At 42.1% G+C, this 22,795-nt stretch overlaps 2 protein-coding genes across 3 annotated transcripts; one reads left to right on the top strand and one right to left on the bottom strand.

Annotated features, from left to right (window-relative positions):
• Nucleotides 1-157: 157 nt before the first annotated feature.
• LOC139413719 (bombesin receptor-activated protein C6orf89 homolog) lies at nucleotides 158-8,845 on the bottom strand. Of its 2 annotated transcripts, none has more exons than XM_071161412.1 (8): nucleotides 8,725-8,830; nucleotides 7,888-8,175; nucleotides 7,364-7,529; nucleotides 7,101-7,249; nucleotides 6,765-6,913; nucleotides 4,677-4,812; nucleotides 4,435-4,558; nucleotides 158-2,861 (listed from the first exon to the last, which is right to left on the bottom strand). In XM_071161412.1, the coding sequence occupies exons 2-8, from the start codon at nucleotides 8,074-8,076 to the stop codon at nucleotides 2,779-2,781; spliced, it is 996 nt and encodes a 331-aa protein (XP_071017513.1). In that variant the 5' UTR covers nucleotides 8,077-8,175; nucleotides 8,725-8,830; the 3' UTR covers nucleotides 158-2,778. The 2 variants fall into 2 exon arrangements, with proteins under 2 accessions (XP_071017513.1, XP_071017512.1); XM_071161411.1 differs by having other exon boundaries at nucleotides 1,567-2,861; nucleotides 7,888-8,208; nucleotides 8,725-8,845.
• A 500-nt stretch (nucleotides 8,846-9,345) lies between these two features.
• On the top strand, nucleotides 9,346-21,741 carry LOC139413718 (ADP-ribosylation factor-like protein 8A). Its single transcript, XM_071161410.1, has 7 exons — nucleotides 9,346-9,787; nucleotides 17,490-17,570; nucleotides 17,696-17,769; nucleotides 17,965-18,058; nucleotides 19,071-19,138; nucleotides 19,227-19,297; nucleotides 19,400-21,741. The coding sequence occupies exons 1-7, from the start codon at nucleotides 9,665-9,667 to the stop codon at nucleotides 19,453-19,455; spliced, it is 567 nt and encodes a 188-aa protein (XP_071017511.1). The 5' UTR covers nucleotides 9,346-9,664; the 3' UTR covers nucleotides 19,456-21,741.
• The last annotated feature ends 1,054 nt before the right edge of the window (nucleotides 21,742-22,795 follow it).

Here is a 22,795-nt window from a genome sequence, read left to right as displayed (position 1 = left end):
CAGGTGGCCCAGAAAGTTAAATATTGCAGCTCTAAAGCCAGCGACATACATTACCCTGTTTTCATCAAAGTATCCAGTACAGCCTGCTTGAAGGACAACATTAATAGTAGTCTTAACCTTGCTAACAGAAAAAAAACAAAATAATTTAACATACAAATCAAATCAAATCAAATTTTATTTGTCACATACACATGGTTAGCAGATGTTAATGCGAGTGTAGCGAAATGCTTGTGCTTCTAGTTCCGACAATGCAGTAATAACAAGTAATCTAACTAACAATTCCAAAACTACTGTCTTGTACACAGTGTAAGGGGATAAAGAATATGTACATAAGGATATATGAATGAGTGATGGTACAGAGCAGCATAGGCAAGATACAGTAGATGGTATCGGGTACAGTATGTACAAATGAGATGAGTATGTAAACAAAGTGGCATAGTATAGTATAAAGTGGCTAGTGATACATGTATTACATAAGGATACCGTCGATGATATAGAGTACAGTATATACGTATGCGTATGAGATGAATAATGTAGGGTAAGTAACATTTATATAAGGTAGCATTGTTTAAAGTGGCTAGTGATATATTTACATCATTTCCCATCAATTCCCATTATTAAAGTGGCTGGAGTTGAGTCAGTGTCAGTGTGTTGGCAGCAGCCACTCAGTGTTAGTGGTGGTACTGTAAGTAAGGCGTGATAAGAAAAAGGCAAGCTTGAACTCAAGGCAAATGTTTCAGGATCAGGAAGGAGATGATAGCGGTTGCTGAAAGCTGAGGGCCTTGAACCAAATATATACTTTGAGCAGCAAAGACAATGATAAAGATCTCACCCACCCAACTGGGCTTCGAGTAAAGAGATCAAACACCACCCAACTGGGTTTCAGACTGGGTTATCCACCCAGAAAACTGACTCAAATAAGGACATTTTTGGCACTATCCTCAGAGTTCATACAAAGGAAATTGGATATGTGTACTACCAAAGAACAGTTGCATTCACAGTATGTATATACACAATATGGCAGTAGTACATGCCAATACATCCCCAGTCATGAAGTCTAACCGTAATAACCACTGTTAATAATTTAGGCTTCAATACATGGACATCATTTGAACATGACAAAATAATAAAAGCAGCTCTGATAACAGAATTCCCTTGAAAATACACAGGTACCTGCTCAAATAAAGGAAACACCAACATAGTGTCTTAATATGGTGTTGAGCCATCAGAACAGCTTCAATGAGCCTTGGCATAAATTCAACAAGTGTCTGGACCTCTATTGGAGGCACCATTCTGCCACGAGAAATTCCATAATTTGCTGTTTTGTTGGAGGAAAACGCTGTCTCAGGTTATGCTCCTAAATCTCCCATGTATTCAATTGAGTTGAGATCTGGTGACACACTACTTAAACCCCCTATGCTCCTTTGAGACCCTTCTTTCAAAGTCACTGACATCTCTTCTCCTAGCCATGGTAGATAATGGGCAACTGGGCATTTTTATACATGACGCTAAGCATGATGGGATGTTATTTAATTAACTCAGGAACCACAGCTGCTTTCAATATACTTTGTATCCCTCATTTACTCAAGAGTTTCCTTTATTTTGGCAGTTACCAGTACATAATCACATTGTTATTGATGCATTGAGAAAACCAAAGTGACAAGTCTAAAAACAGATTTACTTAAAACGGTGACAATGTATAACTTAACAATATGGCCATAACTTGACATTGTGTAAAATTGTGAATTCTGAGAGAATAAAACTGTATAAATATTATGTTCAGCAATAGAACAGGATCAATTCTCAGAACGGCGACAGTGTGACAACATCAAACACTGACATTGTCAACAAGTTCCGGATAGCTAAAGTGCTTACATGGGCGAATGGACGACAGGGGGAAAAAGCAGAGACAAAACAAAAACAATCAGTGAAAAGAACATTAACATACAGCATTTAAAATTATGGCACAAGCACTTACCATCAACTATATATTAAATACAATTTCTGCACTTTGTTATCAAAAGCAATTCACCTTAAATGTAGAAATCAATTTTACACATCCTCCTAACCAACTGTCATTGTTACATTAGCAGCGACATGTTGAATTTAGATGAATACAGACCAGTTCATAAGTGAGTAGATGAGGGAGGGCAGCACTGCAAAACTGTCCAATTCTGGATGTGATTTGATCGCAACTAAAATACATAACCAAAATAATCTTGAACATTCCCACTGAACACAGCATAGGAGCAAAGGCCTTCTGATGTTCCAAAAATTAGATCAGTCACCCTCTCCATTTCTCTTCTTTGGGCTGAATGGGAGAACGTTCCAGCCTCTTCCTCACCAACACACATCTCCCAGCCCGAGTGTGGTCCCTCCCTGCTTATAATCATCCAGTTGCCGCAGATCTGTGAAGGGATATCAATGAAGAGGCACAGGTAGGGGCTAGAGATGAGTTTGATATTAGGCCAGAGAGGGGTGAGGTTTAGGGATTGGTTTGGTATTAGGCAAGAGAACAGTAGGGGCTAGGGATGTGTGTAGTATTAGGGGAAACTCTTCAGTCTCTTTTGTGCCTGTGGAAAGTATACTTTTCCAGACCTAGAGAGGAGGGTGGGACAAGCCTACAGTTAAAAGGTCCAATCACAGGAAGTGATATTCTCAGCCGGTAAGAAGTCTGGACTGGAGTGAGGGTTTAAGAGTTCTGGATGGCAAGTCCAAACCCTCCATTCTCCTCCCCTTTACTCCCATTCTGTCTCGTTCAGTTTTTCCTCTCCTCCCTCAGAAAGTGGAACCGTCACAAACAATGTTCTGGTCTCGGCCGGGGAACAGCTCCATCTGCCAGTAGCGCGGGTCAGCATATACTGGCAGGGTCAAAGCACAAAGGTCAAACTAAATGCAAACTTGTATAGGTCTATAAAAAAAAAGGAGTTTGTTACAGCCTAGCACAAACTAGAGGTCGACCGATTATGATTTTTCGACGCAGATACTGATTATTGGGAGGACCAAAAAAAAGCAGATACCAATTAAAATCGGCCGTTTTTTAAAATGTATATACATCTATAATAATGACAATTACAACAATACTGAATGACCAATGAACACTTATTTTAACTTAATATAATACATCAATAAAATCTATTTAGTCTCAAATAAATAATGAAACATGTTCAATTTGGTTTAAATAATGCAAAAACAAAGTGTTGGAGATGAAAGTAAAAGTGCAACACGTGCCAGGTAAAAAAGCTAACGTTTAAGTTCCTTGTTCAGAACATGAGAACATATGAAAGCTGGTGGTTCCTTTTAACATGAGTCTTCAATATTCCCAGGTAAGAAGTTTTATGTTGTAGTTATTATAGGACTCTCTCTCTATACCATTTGTATTTCATATATCTTTGACTATTGGATGTTCTAATAGGTACTTTAGTATTGCCAGCCTAATCTCGGGAGTTGATAGGCTTGAAGTCATAAACAGCTCAATGCTTGAAGCATTGCGAAGAGCTGCTGGCAAACAGTGTTTGAATGAATGCTTATGAGCCTGCTGGTGCCTACCACCACTCAGTCAGACTGCTCTATCAAATCATAGACTTAATTATAACATAATAACACACAGAAATGAGCCTTAGGTCATTAATATGGTAAAAACCGGACACTATAATTTCGAAAACAAAACGTTTATTCTTTCAGTGAAATACGGAACCATTCCGTATTTTATCAAACGGGGGGCATCCATAAGTCTAAATATTCCTGTTACATTGCACAACCTTCAATGTTATGTCATAATTATGTAAAATTCTGGCAAATTAGTTCGCAACGAGCCAGGCGGCCCAAACTGTTGCATATACCCTGACTCTGTGTGCAATGAACGCAAGAGAAGTGACATAATTTCCCTAGATAATATTGCCTGCTAACATGAATTTCTTAAAAAAATATATACTTGTGTATTGATTTTAAGAAAGGCATTGATGTTTATGGTTAGGTACATTCGTGCAACGATTGTGCTTTTTTCACAAATGCACTTTTGTTAAATAAGTAGGCTGTGATTCAATGATAAATTAACAGGCTCCGTATCGATTATATGCAATGCAGGACAAGCTAGATAAACTAGTATTATCATCAACCATGTGTAGTTAACTAGTGAATGTTAAGATTGATTGTTTTTTTAAGGTAAGTTTAATGCTAGCTAGCACCTTACCGTGGCTCCTTGCTGCACTCTCAGAACAGGTAGTCAGCCTGCCACGCAGTCTCCTTGTGGAGTGCAATGCAATCGGCCATAGTCGGTGTCCAAAAATGCCGATTGTTATGAAAACTTGAAATCGGCCCCAATTAAATTGGCCATTCCGATTAATTGGTCAACCTCTAGCACAAACACACCATATTCAAATAATGAACTAAAAAATTAACACAGTATACGTGTAAGTACGTTTGTGTTCTCACCCATATCTCCCGGTCCCAGCCAAAGGTTGAAGGAGCTACAGTGTTTTTGACAGCGGTGGACAGGGACCACTCGAACCGTGGGTAGCCCTTCTCCTACCACCAGCCAGCCCAACACACGCACCCCCTAAAACACACACACACACACAATACCACTGTACCAACATGCTGCTGAATCACACCAAACACCATAACAACAAACATGCATGTTTGTATATTTGGGCTGTGTTAGAGGCCAGACTCACTCTGCTCTGAGAGTTGGCACTATGCGTGACCAGGCAACGCTGCAGTGTTGTTCCAGCGCTGTCCAGTAGAGGACATAGCTCAGCTTTGGGGAACAGCCACCTCAACACCTTCTCTCTGGCACCAGATGCAAACCTCCTAGGGAGTGGAGGGCGGAGGAGAGGTGATTTAGTCAGATGAGAATAACAGAAATGCGTCCTTGTTTTCTTTCCTTGGAGACCTGTTTTTAAAGTGACCAAGTCATGCTCATTACAGTGCAGTCAGAAATAGTATTCAGACCCCTTGATTTTCCCCCCACATTGTTACATTACAGCCTTATTCTAAAAAAAATATATATTCCCCTCAATCTACACACAATATACCCCATAACAACAAAGCCAACAGGTTTGAGATTTTTGCTAATGCATGTTTTTTTTTTCCGGTTCAAGTCCGGGCTCTGGCTGGGCCACTCAAGGACATTCAGAGACTTGCCCGAAGCCACACCTGCATTGTATTGGCTGTGTGTTTAGGGTCGCTGTCCTGTTAGAAGGTGAACTGTTGCCCCAGTAGGATGTCCGGAGTAGGTTTTCATCAAGGATCTCTCTGTACTTTGTGCGTTCATCTTTCCCTCAATCCTGACAAGTCGTCCAGTCCCTGCCGCTGAAAAACATCCCCACAGCATGATGCTGCCACCCCCATGCTTCACCGTAGGGATGGTGCCTGGGTTCCTCCAGACATGACACTTGGCATTCAGGCCAAAGAGTTTAATATTGGTTTCATCAGACCAGAGAATATTGTTTTTCATGGTCAGAGTCCTTTAGGTGCCTGGCAAACTCCAAGGGGGCTGTCATGTGCCTTTTACTGAAGAGTGGCTTCCATCTGGACACTCTACCATAAAGGACTGATTGGCGGAGTGCTGCAGAGATGGTTGGGTTTCTGGAAGGTTCTCCCATCTTCACAGAGGAACTGACCAAGGCCCTTCTCCCGCGATTGCTCAGTTTGGACGGGCTGGGGCTCTAGGAAGAGTCTTGGTGGTTCCAAACTTCTTCCATTTCAGAATGATGGAGGCCACTGTGTTCTTGGGGGACCTTCAATGCTGCAGACATTTTTTTGGTACTCTTCCCCAGATCCTGTCTCAGAGCTCTACGGCCAATTCCTTCAAACTCATGGCTTGGTTTTTGCTCTGACATACACTGTCAACCTTATATAAACAGGTGTTTGCCTTTCTAATTCATGTCTAATCAATTGAATTTACCACAAGTGGACTCCAATGAAGTTGTAGAAACAGCAAGGATGTTCAATGGAAACTTTCAACTTTCATAGCAAAGGGTCTGAATCATTATGGAAATAAGTTATCTGTTTTACCTTTGCAAACATTGTTTTCACTTTGTCATTATGGGGTATTGTGTGTAGATTGCTAAGGGGAAAAACATTTTTTTTTAATTAAATTTTATAATAAGTCTAATGTAACAAAATGTGGAAAAGGGAAGGGATCTGAATACTTTCCAAATGCACTGCGTGTGTGTAGTTGTGTGTCTGTGTTTATCTACATATGCACGCACACACACACACACCAGGTAGCCTAGCGGTTAAGAGCGTTGGGCCTGTATCCTGGAAAGGTGTCTTAATGATAAGACATGACTAAACATTTACGAATAAAAAGGTTTTTGCAGTGTTCCATGCTCAATCAAGCACAATGTACCCCCAAATATTTGAGTGATTAGGTGACACAATTTTTCAGCTGCCCCTTTAAGGGCAGGCCATTACTGTGGTGGCAGCATTCAGTGTCTGTCAGGGATGAGATTGAGAATCTCTGTGTCAGACAGTTGCAGCAAACGCAAAATAATATTGAACAACTAGCCAAGAAACATGAGGACAAAGCCACACTTTAGTAGCCTTTCAGGTCAATTTGACTAACTTCTACATTTGGGCTTCGGTTTAAAATAAAATAAAAATAAATATTTAAAAAATGTTCCCAAATGCTGTGTGACCAGCCGCCAATGTGGCTGGTGATATTTTTACCCGCCAATGCCAAAATCTACCCGCATTTGGCGGGTGTTCATTTCCCACCCTGCTAAATGTCTAAAATGTCAAATGTAATGTAAATGTACCAGAGCAGGGTAAAGTTTGCGGGGCCCTGTGGAAAACCCTCATCATGTGACAGTAGGTTATCTTCCTCCAGTAGTATACTCATGGAGCTGGAGTGGGCTGAGTAGAGCTCCTCTAGCTGCTGCCTCTGCAGACACAGAGACTCCCCACCCTACATAAAGACAGAGGACATATGTCAGGCACAGCCGCAGACAAGACTAACTGCTGATGTTAGCTAAATGAACTAGCTCAATAAAGATCATTCTGTGGTGGATCCGTAAACAATGAGCAGACTTGACCCTCACTTTCAGGGAACTTGTTGTTTTTCAGTCTTTCTTTATTGTTAGTGGTGGTCGTACCTTGAGCAGCACAGGCTGTGGACCTCTGCGCATGGCTGCAGACTCTCTGAGTGTCTCAGGGACCTCCAGCACAGAGGACACCTCAGCACAGCCAGAACAGTTGACCAGGCCCTGTCGCAGAGCCCCTGCACTCCACCACTCATGGAAACCTACAGGAGAGAGAGAGAAGCTGCTGTTACACACACTGGCTAGGAACAAAGACCTATTGTCTATAGTGAACAACTATGGATAGTGTCTAAAATAGTGTTTTAGACTTACTGTACCTTGCAGGTTGTATTTCTTAGCAATGGGCAGAGCCAGCAGTCTGATGTGGCTGAGGGGGGAGGACCAGTTATGTCCCCCCGTGTACGTCACACCTAGCTGGGGCCGAGTCTGGGGGTAGGTGAAGGCCAGCACCACCACCACCAGAAAGCCTACTGCTACCACAAACTACAGTATGGAAAAAGAGGAACTAGTGAGAGGATGGTTCATCAATGCAGGGATTGATATTAAGGGTTGCCTTATTGACCAGGGCAAGTGACCTGAGCAATCATGCAAGATGAGCCTGCTCTGTGGTTTCCCCATTGGGTAGGTGATTGTGTTTTACTGATAACAAACAAAATGCAAAGAATTCTAGCAGTCTGTTCTTTCTGGTTCCTCCCATGTAGGTGCAAATAGCCACTTTAGATTTTTCTGCAAGCGATCAATCTTTGGGCAACCCAAAAATACTCCTGACTTTCCCGATGGGCAAGTGCCTTTTAGACAGTCCCTGTGTATGATCTTACATGAGTGTGTGTGCGCATCATACCTTGATGGTGGCTCGAAGGATGGGGAATTGTGGTGGGTCTCTTCGAGGCTCGTTGGTCTCCAAGACTTGTTTGATAAACTTCTCGATCTCCCGCTCTGACATGCCATAGCGATACCCCGACTGGCGGAGAATATCGATGCTCTCAGACAGCTTGTCGTAGATGCAAGGCTCACTCAGTGTGGTGCCCATGGCAAACAATGTGGTCCAACTGATTTCAGTCAACAGTTAATTTAGGAGGACAGTGCCTCTAGCCTTCCGGTTGCAGCTGCGTCACTCATATTGTCTTCCCTGTTTGAAGTTGAAGAGGTTGGTAAGAAAGCACTTCCGAAGCCCCAGACAGAAGATACACAAACAATCCTAATTATTTGGCTGAACATGGCATTGGACTGTGGTCAAAACAGACACCGTGTCAATGTCAACACATGCATTCAGAGGCATATGTGAACTGTATGCAATAAGTAGTAATTTGCATGTGTGAACAATATCAACAAACAATTGAGAGGTTAAAAAAAAAGAAAGTTGGACAGAAGCTAAACAGGCAGATAAATCTTTCCTTCGAAATCCACAATGTACAGAACGCATCTAACGTTACTAAGTTCAACTCGATGTCAATCTAACCATTGTATATATTTATGTTATTCTAACGTTGTCGTTTTACCTTTATCATACAGTGAGTGTGCCAGCGACAGCAGTGGGGTAAACAAATAAACAATGCTAACGTTAGCTAGCTAATTGGCTAGGACCCTAACTTAGCTTTTCTACTTTTAACAGGTATAGCTAGCTAGATTTCATAAGATCAAGGAAACGTCATATTTCAAACAGTGATCTTGAACTCACCGTTTTTTTTTATTGTTCTTTTTTTATTATTATTATTTTTTTTACAGATCTATTGTCACGTTCATATTTAGCTTCGTGTCGACCAAGCAACCCTTCCCACTTGCTTGCTGTTTGAGAATTTGCGGTCGTCACTAGTTACCACAGCCTTAAAGTCATAAACCACCTCCGCCAATTTCTACAATTTATCTTCTTAAAATCATATTTTAGACCGAACTTTAATCACACTGCAAATCTTATGCCTAACCCCAACCTAAATGTTTGTTTTCATAAACTTTTATGATAGGCCTATAGACAATTTGACTTTGTGGCTGTGGTAACTAATGGAAACCAGAATTTACCGATGTCACTTGACTTCCCTGTTGGACAGATTCACCTTGAGACTGTCAACAGCAGATTCGTGTAGTAAAACTCAAGATTGATGTTTAAAAAAAAAACAATTGGTAAAATATGAATTATATAGTCTATATTAGTACACTTGTTATTTTTGTATTGGCAGTATATATATATATATTTTTTTTACATGTATATGAGAAATGTGTTGATGAATCTGCTTTGTCATAAAATGTAAAAAAAAAATGTAATATGCAGCTATTTTATCAATCGGCAGAGGGCGCATTTTCGTGAGTGGATCGCAACTAAGCTGGACCCGTTGAACCTCCTTTCACCAAAGCGCCCCTCAGCGCATTGTTTCGCGGATCAGCTGTGAGTGGATCTAAAACCCCACCCAATGAGGAAGGAAAGAAGTGAAGCGAAGCAATACCGACCTCAGGAAAATACGAGGCTTCAAAGCGATTGTCATTCATTAAAGGCGTAAAGTCAAAACACCGCCGTTTATATTGCGATTTTTAAAGACCGAAAATTAAAGACCTTTGAGCGCCGCGGCGGTGAAGACAGCCAGTCAGCTGATATTTTGCTACCAGCTCCTAGCCGCTCTCTCAAGATGATAGCCCTCTTTAACAAGCTGTTGGACTGGTTCAAACAGCTATTTTGGAAGGAAGAGATGGAATTGACACTGGTCGGTCTGCAGTATTCGGGAAAGACAACCTTCGTGAACGTGATAGCGGTAATTTCGCTGTTTACTCGCTCTGTGTCTGTATGCGCCTTCATAAAACTACAGTCATTAGTGTGCACCGATTTACGACGGGAATAGACCGTGGTACAAAGTAGCGGTCCCGTGATTGAAACGCCACTCCACCCTTTAATTGCTACAGTGTCGCAGTACTATTTGTAATCAGGACCTTTTCGACCTAGGCAGAAATGAATATGCTATATGTGTGTGGAGTGAATAATGGTCGTATTTAACTGCAAATAGGACGGATGGTAGGCTATATTAATTGGCCTATTTGATTTATTGAGGGATGGAGACTGGCTGGCTATTTCATCATATGATGTGTTCGCTAGTAGTGATGACGACATCACAAGTGACGTCCTAGTTTATGCTGTCGTGAAATACAAGCATTACAACCTTGAAATGGGGCACTGTTATTTCATTGTACACCAGAGTTACACAACCTAGTGTTCCACACTGCAGGCTACACTTGGCTGCACAATATTTTATCTCTGACACCAGCCGTAGGCTAGATGACAGTTGGGCTGCTACATACATTAGCCTCAAATACATGCTTCCTCTTTGACTGTATGCATTGTATCACCCAGAGCCCTCATTTGTTACTACTTTATGACAACAACAGCCCTTCCACCTGCTCCATTCAGTGTGGGTCCTCATTTGACTCCTGTTTGCCTGATGAGGATTTGTGGGATTGTAGTGATATCATCTGCAGTGTGGTAGTAGGTTGATGGATGTATAATGGTTTGTCAATTCTACAGGTTTATGAATGGTATGTTGAATGAAGAGGAAATAATTATTACCCTATCTTTATTGTTAGAATTTGTGTTAATACTGTAGACGTGTGTGTGTGTGTGTGTGTGTGTGTGTGTGTGTGTGTGTGTGTGTGTGTGTGTGTGTGTGTGTGTGTGTGTGTGTGTGTGTGTGTGTGTGTGTGTGTGTGTGTTCACCCTTCTACCGGTGCTGATGAGTATTCCCTCTAAGAACACGTATAAAACCAGGCTGTGCAGAAGAAGGTCATCTGTGTATAAATTCACACCTTACAGTCAGAGCACATAAATTCAACCTGGACATTTGTCACATGCACCGAATACAACCGGTGTAGGCCTTACAGTGAAATGCTTACTTACAAGCCCTTAAACAACAATGCAGTTTTAAGAAAAATAAGTGTTAAGTAAAAAATATATAAGTCAAAAAAGAAATTAAAGAGCAGCAGTAAAATAACAGTAGCGAGGCTATATACAGGGGGTACCGGTACAGAGTCAATGTGCGGGGGTACCGGTTAGTCGAGGTAATTGAGATAATATGTACATGTAGGTAGAGTTAAAGTGACTATGCATAGATAATAAACAGTAGCAGTAGTGTAAAATAGGGGGGTGGGGGTGGCAATGCAAATAGTCTGGGTAGCCATTTGATCAGCTTTTCAGGAGTCTTATGGCTTGGGGGTAGAAGCTGATATGAAACCTTTTGGACCTAGACTTGGTGCTCCGGTATAGTTTGCCGTACAGTAGCAGATAGAACAGTCTATGACTAGGGTGTCTGGAGTCTTTTGACAATCTTTAGAGCCTTCCTCTGACAGGTCCTGGATGGCAGGAAGTTTGGCTCCAGTGATGTACTAGACCGTACGCCATGCCCTCTGTAGTGCCTTGCGGTCGGAGGCTGAGCAGTTGCCATGTCAGGCACTGATGCAACCAGTTAGTGCAGCTGTAGAACCTTTTGAGGACCTGAGGACCCATGTCAAATCTTTTCAGTCTCCTGAGGGGAAAAGGCTTTTACATGCCCTCTTCACAACTGTCTTGGTGTGTTTGGACCATGGTAGTTCGGTGATGTGCACACCAAGGAACTTGAAGCTCTCAGCCTGCTCCACAACAGCCATGTCGATGAGAAGGAGGGTGTGCTCGGTCCTCCTTCTCCTGTTGTCCACAATCATCTCCTTTGTCTTTATCACATTTAGGTAGAGGTTGTTATCCTGGCACCACACGGCCAGGTCTCTGACCTCCTAGGCTGTCTTATCATTGTCGGTGATCAGGCCTACCTACCCTTACCACCTGGGGGTGGCCCGTCAGGAATTCCATGATCCAGTTGCAGAGGGAGGTGTTTAGTCCCAGGGTCCTTAGCTTAGTGATGAGTTTTGAGGGAACTATGGCGTTGAACGCTGAGCTGTAGTCAATGAATAGCATTCTCACATAGGTGTTCCTTTTGTCCAGGTGGGAAAGGGCAGTGTGGAGTGCAATAGAGATGGCATCATCTATGGATCTGTGAGGCAGAATGCAAATTGGAGTGGGTCTAGGGTTTCTGGCATAATGGTGTTGTTGTGAGCCATGGCTACAGTTCATGCACTTCATGGCTACAGATGTTAGTGCTACGGGTCGGTAGTCATTTAGGCAGGTTGCCTTAGTGTTCTTGGCCACAGGGACTATGGTGGTCTGCTTGAAACATGTTGGTATTACAGACTCAGACAGGGACAGGTTGAAAATGTCAGTGAAGACACTTGCCAGTTGGTCAGCACATGCTGTAATTAATTTGGCCCTGCGGCCTTGTGAATGTTGTCCTGTTTTAAAGGTCTTACTCACATCAGCTATGGAGAGGGTGATCACACAGCCGTCTGGAACAGCTGATGCTCTCATGCATGCTTCAGTGTCGCTTGCCTCGAAGCGAGCATAGAATTATTTTAGCTCGTCTGGTGTGCTCGTGTCACTGGGTAGCTCGCGACTCTGCTTCCCTTTCTGGTCTATAAAAGTTTGCAAGCCCTGCCACATCCAACGAGCGTCGGAGCCGGTGTAGTACGATTCAATCTTAGTCCTTTGTTGACACTTTTCCTGTTTGATGGTTCATCGGAGGGCATAACCTTAAATAAAGGTTAAATAAATAAAAATAGTGGGATTTCTTATAAGTGTCCGGGTTAGAGTCCCGCTCCTTGAAAGCAGCAGCTTTACCCTTTAGCTCAGTGTGGATGTTGCCTGTAATCCATGGCTTCTGGTTGGGGTATGTACGTGCGGTCAGTATGGGGACGACGTCATCAATGCACTTATTGATGAAGCCAGTGACTGATGTGGTGTAATCCCTAATGCCTTCGGAAGAATCCCGGAACATGTTCCAGTCTGTGTTAGCAAAACAGTCCTGTAGCTTAGCATCTACGTCATCTGACCACTTCTTTATTTACCGAGTCACTGGTGCTTCCTGCTTTAGTTTTTGCTTGTAAGCAGGAATCAGGAGGATAAAATTATGGTCAGATTTGCCAAATGGAGGGCGAGGGAGATCTTTGTACGTGTCTCTGTGTCCGGAGTAAAGGTGTTCTAGAGTTGTTTTTGTTCTCCTCAGGTTGCACATTTAACATACTGGTAGAAATTAGGTAAAACTGATTTAAGTTTCCCTGCATTAAAGTCCCTGGCCACTAGGAGCGGCGCCTCTGGATGAACGTTTTCCTGTTTGCTTATGGCGGAATACAGCTCATTGAGTGCGCTCTTAGTGCCAGCATTGGTTTGTGGTTGTAAATAGACAGCTATGAAAAATATAGATGAAAATTCTTGGTAAAGAGTGTGGTCTACAGCTTATCATGAGATACTCTACCTCAGGTGAGAAAATCCTTGATACTTCCTTAATATAAGATTTTATGCACCAGCTGTTGTTTACAAATTTACACAGACCGCCACCCCTTGTCTTATCGGAGGCAACTGTTTTATCTTTCCGATGCAGCGTAAACCCTGCCAGCTGTATGTTATGCATGTTGTCGTTTAGCCACGACTCTGTGAAACATAAGATATTACAGTTCTTAATGTCCCGTTGGTAGGATATACGTGATCTTAGCTCGTCTATTTTGTTATCCAATGATTGTACGTTGGCTCATAGGACTGACGGTAGAGGCAGATTACCACTCGCTGTTGGATCCTTACAAGGCACCCTGACCTACGTCCCCGAATGAGAGGGATTTGGGCCTTGTCGGGTGTCTCAAGTAAATCCTTCTCATCTGACTCGTTAAAGAAAAAATCTTTGTCCACTACGAGGTGAGTAGTCGCTGTCCTGAGATCCAGAAGCTCTTTTTGGTCATAACAGACGGTGGCAGAAACATTATGTACAAAATAACACGCAAAAACACACACAATAGCACAATTGCCTTAGGAGCCCGTAAACCGGCAGCCATCTCCTCCGGTGCCCTTCTTGCATCTACCTGCTCCAGCTGAGACCAATCGCCCAGCCACATTCCCAGACCATGCCTCAGACTCTGCCCTTGCTCCCAGCCCAACCCCAGACCCTGCACTTGTTCCAGCATCACCTGAGCCCCATCCTCATCCATTACCCAGCCCCTGCTCCATCCACAGCCCCAGGTCCAGCCCATCCCCAGCCTCATCCCATTATCTGGCCTCATCCCATTACCCAGCCTCGTCCCATTACCCAGCCCCATCACCACCCCCAGGCCCACTGTTTAGTTCATGGCTTTCAAACTTACTGTCTGCGGGGCCATATCCGTCTGGTTTCACAGACCGTCCAATACCCAAGTTACTGATCCTTATGGTGTATCTGTTTAGCTGCCACAGGTGGCAGTGAGTGGGGTTGTTCTGTCTTGTTGTTTGAGAATGCTCTGGATCTGGTCTTGGCTCCCTACTGAGTGCTAGACAGGGATTTGGGAAGACGGTGACATAGAGACTCGTCCTTGTTTGTCAGATCCTCCCATCTGGGCCTTTTGTGGTCTCATCCGTCTCATAACAGTCCCATTGAGCGGCAGTTAAGTGTCCTTTAAGTCTGCTTTTATTACACAACTGAAGGCCCAGAAGTGGACTTAGCCATACACTGGGCAGTAGGCAGAGGTAGTAGGTGGCTGCAGTATGACCACTTAGTGAGAATGTGTATCTTTAAATGCGTAAACATTTTGGGATGACATGTTCAGATTGAGATGTGATGTATAGAGTAGAAATGGTGTTCGGTTCCACTTAATAGAGAGGGGACCATATCAATTCTAGACATTACATTTCTATTTCCAGGTTGTTGTGAAAGCATTGAAGCAAGCTCCCACTCATGCTCAGAAATCCAAGTACAGATATGTTGGCTCTGCTATAGGCTATGTGTTTCTGGTTAATTCAGATGGGGTAGATGAGGTGACATACCCCCAAGTAAAGCATGTGAGACTGAGGTCCAGTGATCTCAGCTATATAAATGCAATATAGTATAGCTAGGTGCCTGAGTCTTTCCGGAGCATGTGACCTGACCAGGGAAAACTATAGGCACCGTTTCCTAGTTAGACTCAGGTCACATGGTCAGGAAACTCTGGACCCTTATTATATCATCATATCCAGACAATGACATCTTACTTAACAGTGAGTTTCATGGGATGTTGATACCATGTTGTGAGGACAATGGCCCTACTTGACAGTGTTCTCCTGAGGATCAGAGGGATACTCTGGGATGCTCTTGGATACTCTGGGATATTAAGGTCCGATGTTGTTCAGTGGTTATAAAGGTGATACAAAGGCCTCACTTATTTCCTCCCAAGATAATGAGGTCACTCCATAATCTAATCAATAGGTTGGCTGTAGGCTAATCCTGTTGACCTTCTACATAGGACTTTGAGTTTATACAGTGGGCCAAAAAGTATTTAGTCAGCCACCAATTGTGCAAGTTCTCCCACTTAAAAAGACGAGAGAGGCCTGTAATTTTCATCATAGGTACACTTCAACTATGACAGTCAAAATGAGGAAAAAAAATCCAGAAAATCACATTGTAGGATTTTTAATGAATTTATTTGCAAATTATGGTGGAAAATAAGTATTTGGTCAAATTGAATTATTATATATATTTTTTTTTACAAAAAAATGAATACATTCTAAAATAGTTTCCCAACCCTGTTTGTAAGCTTTTAAATGATATCAAACTCAATGTATATTTTCCAGTAATGAAGACATGGATTTCTCATGGTATGGTGGGGTATTGCCAATGGGGCCAACTTTGAGCCATTCTCCTGAATGTTTTGGCATTCAGGTCCCAAAAGTAACTTTCTGACCTCTTCTTCCATGAGGTAACATTTAAATCTAATGGGATGCTGTCAAAAAGTGATTGAATTGAAATGGATTTACAGTTCTTTGGTATTAAAGTGTCGGTGTGTCTGGCTGAAATATAGTTCCTGGTTACATTGCTCCACCAGTGCTTTAGCCTTGTCTGAAACACCTCCAAATAAAATCCAATTTTATTGGTCACATAGACATATTTAGCAGATGTTATTGCGGATGTAGTGAAATGCTTGTGTTCCTAGCTCCAACAATGTAGTAGTATCTAACAATTCACAACAATACACACATCTAAAAGTAAAATAATGGAATTAAGAAATATATAAATATATACGATCAGGACAACATGATCAGGGCAACACATCGCCTCGGGAGGAAGGAAATTGAGCTAGGAGCAGGCCCTATATTGAGAAAGTGTCATATTTATGTCAAGTAGAGATATGGCCTTGTGCTGTATAGGGTAGCAGTGTCCTACTTGTGCTTAGTATACTGCTTTAACCTTGCCTCAAGAGAACTGACTTAGAAAATGAAGTGCATCAGGTGATGGTGTGGAATAACCTGTTTTGTAATTTTAGCCCAAGGACAACAGCAACGGAGGCGTTTTCGAGTTGTTAATTTAATAGGAAGCAGCGGAAATGGCTGCACATGATGCTCTCAACTTGAAAAGATTGTTCATCACAGACAGTAGAGTAACAGGATTTTGACAGAACAAGACGAAGGCTTTCTTCTTGAGTTAACCTACAGGAAGGTTTATATTGTAAACTAATTTATAATTGGAGATTAGACGGACATTACCACTGCATATATTTGAACATTTCCATATTTTCCTCATCAGATAAACTAAATCCATTGTTTTCCTAAAAGGTTACTGTTAGTACTGCTGTCTAGACTGACCTCTAGTGTCAGCGCTCTGCAGATTAATGACTAGTCAGAAATGTCAGCTCCAGGGAGAAGTTTCCCCTAGATACAGATCTAGGTTCAGCTTCCGCTCCCCCAATTCTAACCTTAACCATTAGTAGGGATTGGGGAAAATGCTAAACTGACCCAAGACCAGTGTCTAGGGACAACTTCACCCTGCACCAAAAGTAAACCTTTGAAAGCCCCAACAACACTGTGATCTAGGCAGACACAGTGACACCTAGCATGAGACATCAACCAGGAATTTGACATATTGTTTAAGCGTGGAACCTGTAGGCTATTTCAGTGACTTTTTGTCAGCTTGCTCTGAAACAACTCTCTCTCTTCTGTTTAAAGAAAAACCTATTGAATATGTTATTGGTATTACTACCTCATTTGACAATGTTAGCTTCTCTTTATTATAGTCTAGAAAGTTAGGACTATTACAGTGTATATATCAAAGGTAGCTAGATAACTCATTGATCCTGCTTCATGAAATGTGCTACCACCTTGCTTTCAGAGTGACACACAATGTACATATCCACACATGTACATATATTAAGGCCTGAGTGTGTACAGTACAGGAACCTTATTTCTGTGTCTTTACACACCTCTCTGCATGTATCTTATGCTGTAGTCTGGTGAGTGTGGTGAAGGTGCTGCTGGTTGTCGGGATCAGGTGACTTGTGGTCATGTGTCAGATCTCCACATAATTAGTGACTCATTGTTATGATTAATGTGTTTGTTATTCTGCTGAACAGTTTATCTACCCGCCCCCCCTACCCTTCCTTCCCTCCCTCCAGTCAGGACAGTTCAGTGAGGACATGATTCCTACAGTGGGCTTCAACATGAGGAAGATCACCAAGGGCAACGTCACCATTAAGGTCAGAGCAACATACTTGATAATTACCCTTGGTACTAATGCTGATAGTATTACTGATCGTTTGTGTTTGTACGACTACCTTTTTGAGACTGAAGTGGTGTTTGTGTGTGTTCTGTTGTTCTCCAGCTGTGGGATATTGGGGGTCAGCCTCGATTCCGGAGCATGTGGGAAAGATACTGCCGAGGTGTCAGTGTCATTGTGTAAGTACACACACTAGGGCTGGGAATTGCCAGGGACCTCACGACACAATATTATCACGATACTTAGGTGCCGATAAGATATGTATTGCAATTCTCACGATTCTATATGTATTGTGATCCGATACTGTAATTTTGTTGCGATTCGATGTTCCAAACATATTGTTCACCATGTGCCTCTCTCGTTCTCTCTCTCAGTTACATGGTAGATGCTGCAGACCCAGAGAAGATTGAGGCCTCGAAGAACGAACTACACAACCTCCTAGACAAACCCCAGCTACAGGGGATCCCAGTGAGTATGGAAGAGGTCGATATGAGTGAAGGTATTGGGCATCAGAAGCTCACCCTGAGCAGACTCATAGTGGCATCTGTCACGTACCTAACAACACCCCCCTCTCTCTGTAGCCCAGACATGAATAATGAATGTGTGTCTGAGTGATGTGGGCCTGATTTATCGAACCAAAGGGAGGGATAGATGGAGAGGGAGGAAGAGACAGACAGACAGAAAGAGAAGGGAGGGAAAGTTTGATGGTAAGTGAGATATAAGTCGAGGGGGAGTAAGGAGGGAGAGAAAGAGAGGTTTAAGAGAGACAGGGGAGAGAGGAATGGAGGGAGAGCGAAACAGTGGGCGGTGCTTGAGCATTGCAGATGCTTCTAGTTTTACTAGCATCTCCAAGGCTAGTGCTGTAGCATTGCAGGAGAGATGGAGGGATTGAGGGAGGGACGGACAGACAGAGGGAGGGGAGTGTGTGTCTGTCTGGGTCCAGACGTGTATTGACTGGGGGGGGAGACCCTTAGCAGGCCTGGGCAGTGCAGTGAGATCCATACAGGATGATCCTCAGAGTAACGTTAGGGGAGAGAAGGTTTCCTCCTTACATCTCTTAACATATCACTGCTCACATTGAGATGATGATAGGGGCCTAAAAGACAGGGAATGGATGGCAGGAGTAGCATTAACACACTGTCACCCTAACTACAGATGCTACAGCTGACCAGTGGGAAGACATGTTTATTTAAAGCAGTGGAGTGTGGCTGTCAACCATTTTTAAATGAGAGGAAGAAGATGAATAACAGTTTGTCTGGCTAGCTAGCTACTCCCCCATTCACAACAATTCTCACAAAATACCTTTTATTTCTCCACTCTAGCAGATATTGGCTTTCAACAGTAATGATCAGCTCTAGTTAGTGTGTTATAAAGCCTGTGGAATGTAAAGTTGAAATGGAATGGGTTTGCAGGAGAAAAGCCTAAAGGCAGGTGCATTGGCAAAGACAACACTCATGTGGTTTCCCTTGAATTCTCTCAGGTACTGGTTTTAGGGAACAAAAGAGATGTTCCAGGTGCCTTGGATGAGAAGGAGCTGATTGAGAGGATGTGAGTATCGGAGCTGTGACATTTCCTTTTGTAAATGAAGCTTACTAAGTTTTCTTCTCTCTAACACTATCCTCTCTGCCTAACCTAGGAACCTGTCAGCCATCCAGGACAGAGAGATCTGCTGTTACTCTATCTCCTGCAAGGAAAAAGACAACATTGGTGAGAAAACAAATGGTTGATTCAAAACGACCTAATTACCTGATAAGGACTTTTTGTTTCTTTGGAGTATTTGAAACAAATGGACTTTCTATCCTCTGGCAGACATCACACTACAGTGGCTGATCCAGCATTCCAGAACCAGGAAGACAACAACATGAGGGCTCAACTCACTGGACGACCCCTCTCCCCTTCCTCTGCCCTAAGACCAACCGTACCCCTCCTTCTTGCCTCCTCTTCTCTTCCCTTCTCTTATCACCCTGGTTCCATTTCTAGCCCCTTCCTTTATCTCGTACACCTTTGGGTGTTAACAGATCTGACAGGATTGGATAGGTGTGAGAAATATGTCAGAATATGGACCCAGCGTCACAATGCTTATACAAATCAAATGTATACATATCTAATCTTCTCGGATCTGTGAACATGGAATAGATAGAGACTAGGAGAAGGGGCTGTCCTCTCATCCTCAGCTCTCCTTTCTTCTTACCCATCTGAGATCCCTATATTTTACTCTTTAAAAACAGCCCTTCTTCCTCTCTCTACCTGATTCCATTCTTGTAAAGAGTGTGTGAAAAATTATGATTTGCACTGTTTAAATGGTTTTGTTTTCTACCTATATGCATTTTTTACACCATGTACTTCAGACTGAACAAAGTGGACTCCGAGCAACTCTTGTTTTCGTTGACTGTTATAGATTTGTTTCTTTTTTTAAAAAAATATATATGTACTATACTTGTACAGTGTGGATCTGATTTTGATGAGGTTCTGGTCAAGGAGGTAATCTATTTTCTCTTGCTTAAATGAATCATGTGTTGTTCAAAGTGCAAACTACTCACACACACACACACACTCACTCACTCATTCTGCCTACTAACCTGCATCTTCACAGCTGTTCCCATAGCAACATGGTGGCCATTTTGTCTTTTTACTGGATCAGGTGACAAGCTCTGACCAATGATTTTATATTTTATCAAACACAATTATTTCTAATTTCTTTTGCATGTTACCTAACTGAAAGGAAATGCATTCCTCTTCAATAGGAAGGATGTATACATTTAATACAGAGGTCAGCTCACAAGTTTACAAGACATCAAAGAGAATTGTTCCATACTGATGCAACAGAACTCAATAATGTTTTATACATGTTCGATATCCTTGACAATAAGTAAAACAATTTGATGGTCATCTTATCCAAACAAACATATTATTCACCTTGATGCTGCTCAATTAGAACATATTTTCTCATATCACAGTCAGTCTGTTTTGCGTTTGGAATTGAAACAATGTAATATACGATTTATATCGTGTTATTTGGGGTAGTTTTAGACCCTGATTTGAGTTGTACATATTTTTATCATCAATATCAGTTTAAACTATAATTGCAACCGTTTACTTGAACCTTCCTTTAGAGGCCTACATGACCCTGTCAAACAGTCATGTTTGCTTATGGCAACTGATGGATTTGGAGAAGTTTGATGGAGGGGTCAAGTAAAGTGTAACAATTGCAACCTTGAAAGAGTTTCTCCGATAATTTAGCTAGCTATTCCTAATGTTATTTAACAATATTTGAAGATGGCAACTGCAGCTAATTGGCTATTTTTATGTCACCTGACATTAGCATGCATTGACATTCACAAGCTTTTCTGTCTGACATGTATGTTACTAACAAACACATGTCCATGAATGTTAATGAATGCTATGTGCCATCTCATATAACAATGTTTAATATTCATAAGGAAATATTTATGAACTATTTTAGTGTTAGGTTTTCTTTGTTTTTATGTTTTGAACATGAAACCATGAAAAAAGATTCAATACTAAAATCATGTTCTAAACATACCTCATGGAGCACAGAAATGATGTAAAGCACACAATAACCAACTTGTTTTTTGTTGTTTTCAACAGGTTTTGTCTGATAATTCACTCTAAATATGAATCAAGCCGTTGGCTCCTCTACAGTTTCTCCCTGTTGGATTTAGAGTTTTCAGCTCAGCCTTTTAATGTAGTGTCATGCAGTTGTAGGGTGCTTCCCAGTAGTCTACCGTGGCTTCCTCTTCTTTGAATCCTTTCCTCCTTTCCTTCATCCGCACAGACATGACAGAACTAGACTGGTGAAAAAAAAAGCATCCATCCGCCATATCGCTTTCACACATGCTGCCTTTTCATATCAGTGCAGATGAAGGAAAGGAGATTAGTAGACAAAGCCCCTTCAGAATATTGAGATGCAACCTCCTAGTCCCATCATTCATTTCAACACCACTCCATTGACTTATTGCCAGTTTAAGGTTGCTATTTGTTATTTTAAGTTGAATGTTTGTACCTGACATAATGTACAATGAGTGAATTGGCTTGAAGCCCTCAAAGTAAAAAACGGTCTTGTCTCTAAAATAAAGTGAAAGGTGTAATTTGTTCCACAATGCACCTGCCATGCTACCCTGCCGCTACAGTAACAGACAGTGATGTGTTATTGGTTGACAGTGAAGGACCAGCTTTGTCTTATTCCTCTGCCTAAAAACAGGAGTTTCTTGCCTAATACGGAACAGGCCTGGGCCCAGTTTCCCAATAGTGATGGAATTTAGGCTTACAAGTGTTTTAATGATGCATCTTTCTTACAACGGCTAAACACTTCGCTGAGAGAATGGTTGCTAAGTCCATGGTTGGAGCATACAGATAGGATCAAAAGAAGATAGCACTGCTCTCGGATCAGCTTCCTCCATTCAAATATTACCTTGGCATTAGAATTATTTCACAATACTGACAACGAATCAGCTCCAAGAGAGATATTACCACCTACGGCTGCAAACATTGATGCGGCTAATGCTTAGGCTACTCAATACAAATTAATTATGTACATAAGTTTACATATGAAAAATACTGAACAAAAATATAATATAAATGCACCATGTAATGTTTCATTACATTACATGTTTCATGAGCTGAAATAAAAGATCCCAGAAATGTTCCATACAGTATGCACAAAAATCTGATTTCTCTCAGGTTCTGTGTACAAATTTGTTTACGTCCCTGTTGGTGAGCATATCTTCTTTGCTGAGATAATCCATCCACCTTACAGGTGTGGCATATCAAGACGCTGATTAAACAGCATGATCATTACACAGGTGCACCTTGTACTGGGGACAATAAAAGGACACTAAAATGGGCAGTTTTGTCACACAACACAATGCCACAGATGTCTCAAGTTTTGAGGGAGTGTGCAATTGTTATGGTGACTGCAGGAATGTCCACCAGAGCTGTTGACAGAAATGTATTGTTCATTTCTCTACCATAAGCTACCTCCAATGTCGTTTTAGAGAATTTTGCAGTACGTCCAACCAGCCTCACAACAGTAAACCACGTGTAACCCCATCCAGGACTTTTTGGGTGCTTGTTGTCCTCACCAGGGTCTTGACTGCAGTTCAGCATCCCCTTCGATGGCCACTGGCACGCTGGAGAAGGGTGCTCTTCACAGATGAATCCCGGTTTCAAGCGTACTGAGCAGAT

The sequence above is a fragment of the Oncorhynchus clarkii genome, chromosome 7 (assembly GCF_045791955.1).
Source record: "Oncorhynchus clarkii lewisi isolate Uvic-CL-2024 chromosome 7, UVic_Ocla_1.0, whole genome shotgun sequence".
NCBI lineage: Eukaryota > Metazoa > Chordata > Actinopteri > Salmoniformes > Salmonidae > Oncorhynchus > Oncorhynchus clarkii.
This window is presented reverse-complemented; position numbering and strand designations above follow the sequence as displayed.

Excerpts from the sequence above, each read along its gene's own strand:
- LOC139413719 (XM_071161411.1), bottom strand. The coding sequence starts at position 8,076 with ATGGGCACCACACTGAGTGAGCCTTGCATCTACGACAAGCTGTCTGAG. Across the intron at positions 4,813-6,764 it reads GCAAACTTTACCCTGCTCTG|GAGGTTTGCATCTGGTGCCA; the intron begins GTACATTTACAT and ends TCCACTCCCTAG. Across the intron at positions 4,559-4,676 it reads GTGCCAACTCTCAGAGCAGA|GGGGTGCGTGTGTTGGGCTG; the intron begins GTGAGTCTGGCC and ends TGTGTGTTTTAG.
- LOC139413718 (XM_071161410.1), top strand. The coding sequence starts at position 9,665 with ATGATAGCCCTCTTTAACAAGCTGTTGGACTGGTTCAAACAGCTATTT. Across the intron at positions 18,059-19,070 it reads CCCAGCTACAGGGGATCCCA|GTACTGGTTTTAGGGAACAA; the intron begins GTGAGTATGGAA and ends GAATTCTCTCAG. Across the intron at positions 19,139-19,226 it reads AAGGAGCTGATTGAGAGGAT|GAACCTGTCAGCCATCCAGG; the intron begins GTGAGTATCGGA and ends TGCCTAACCTAG.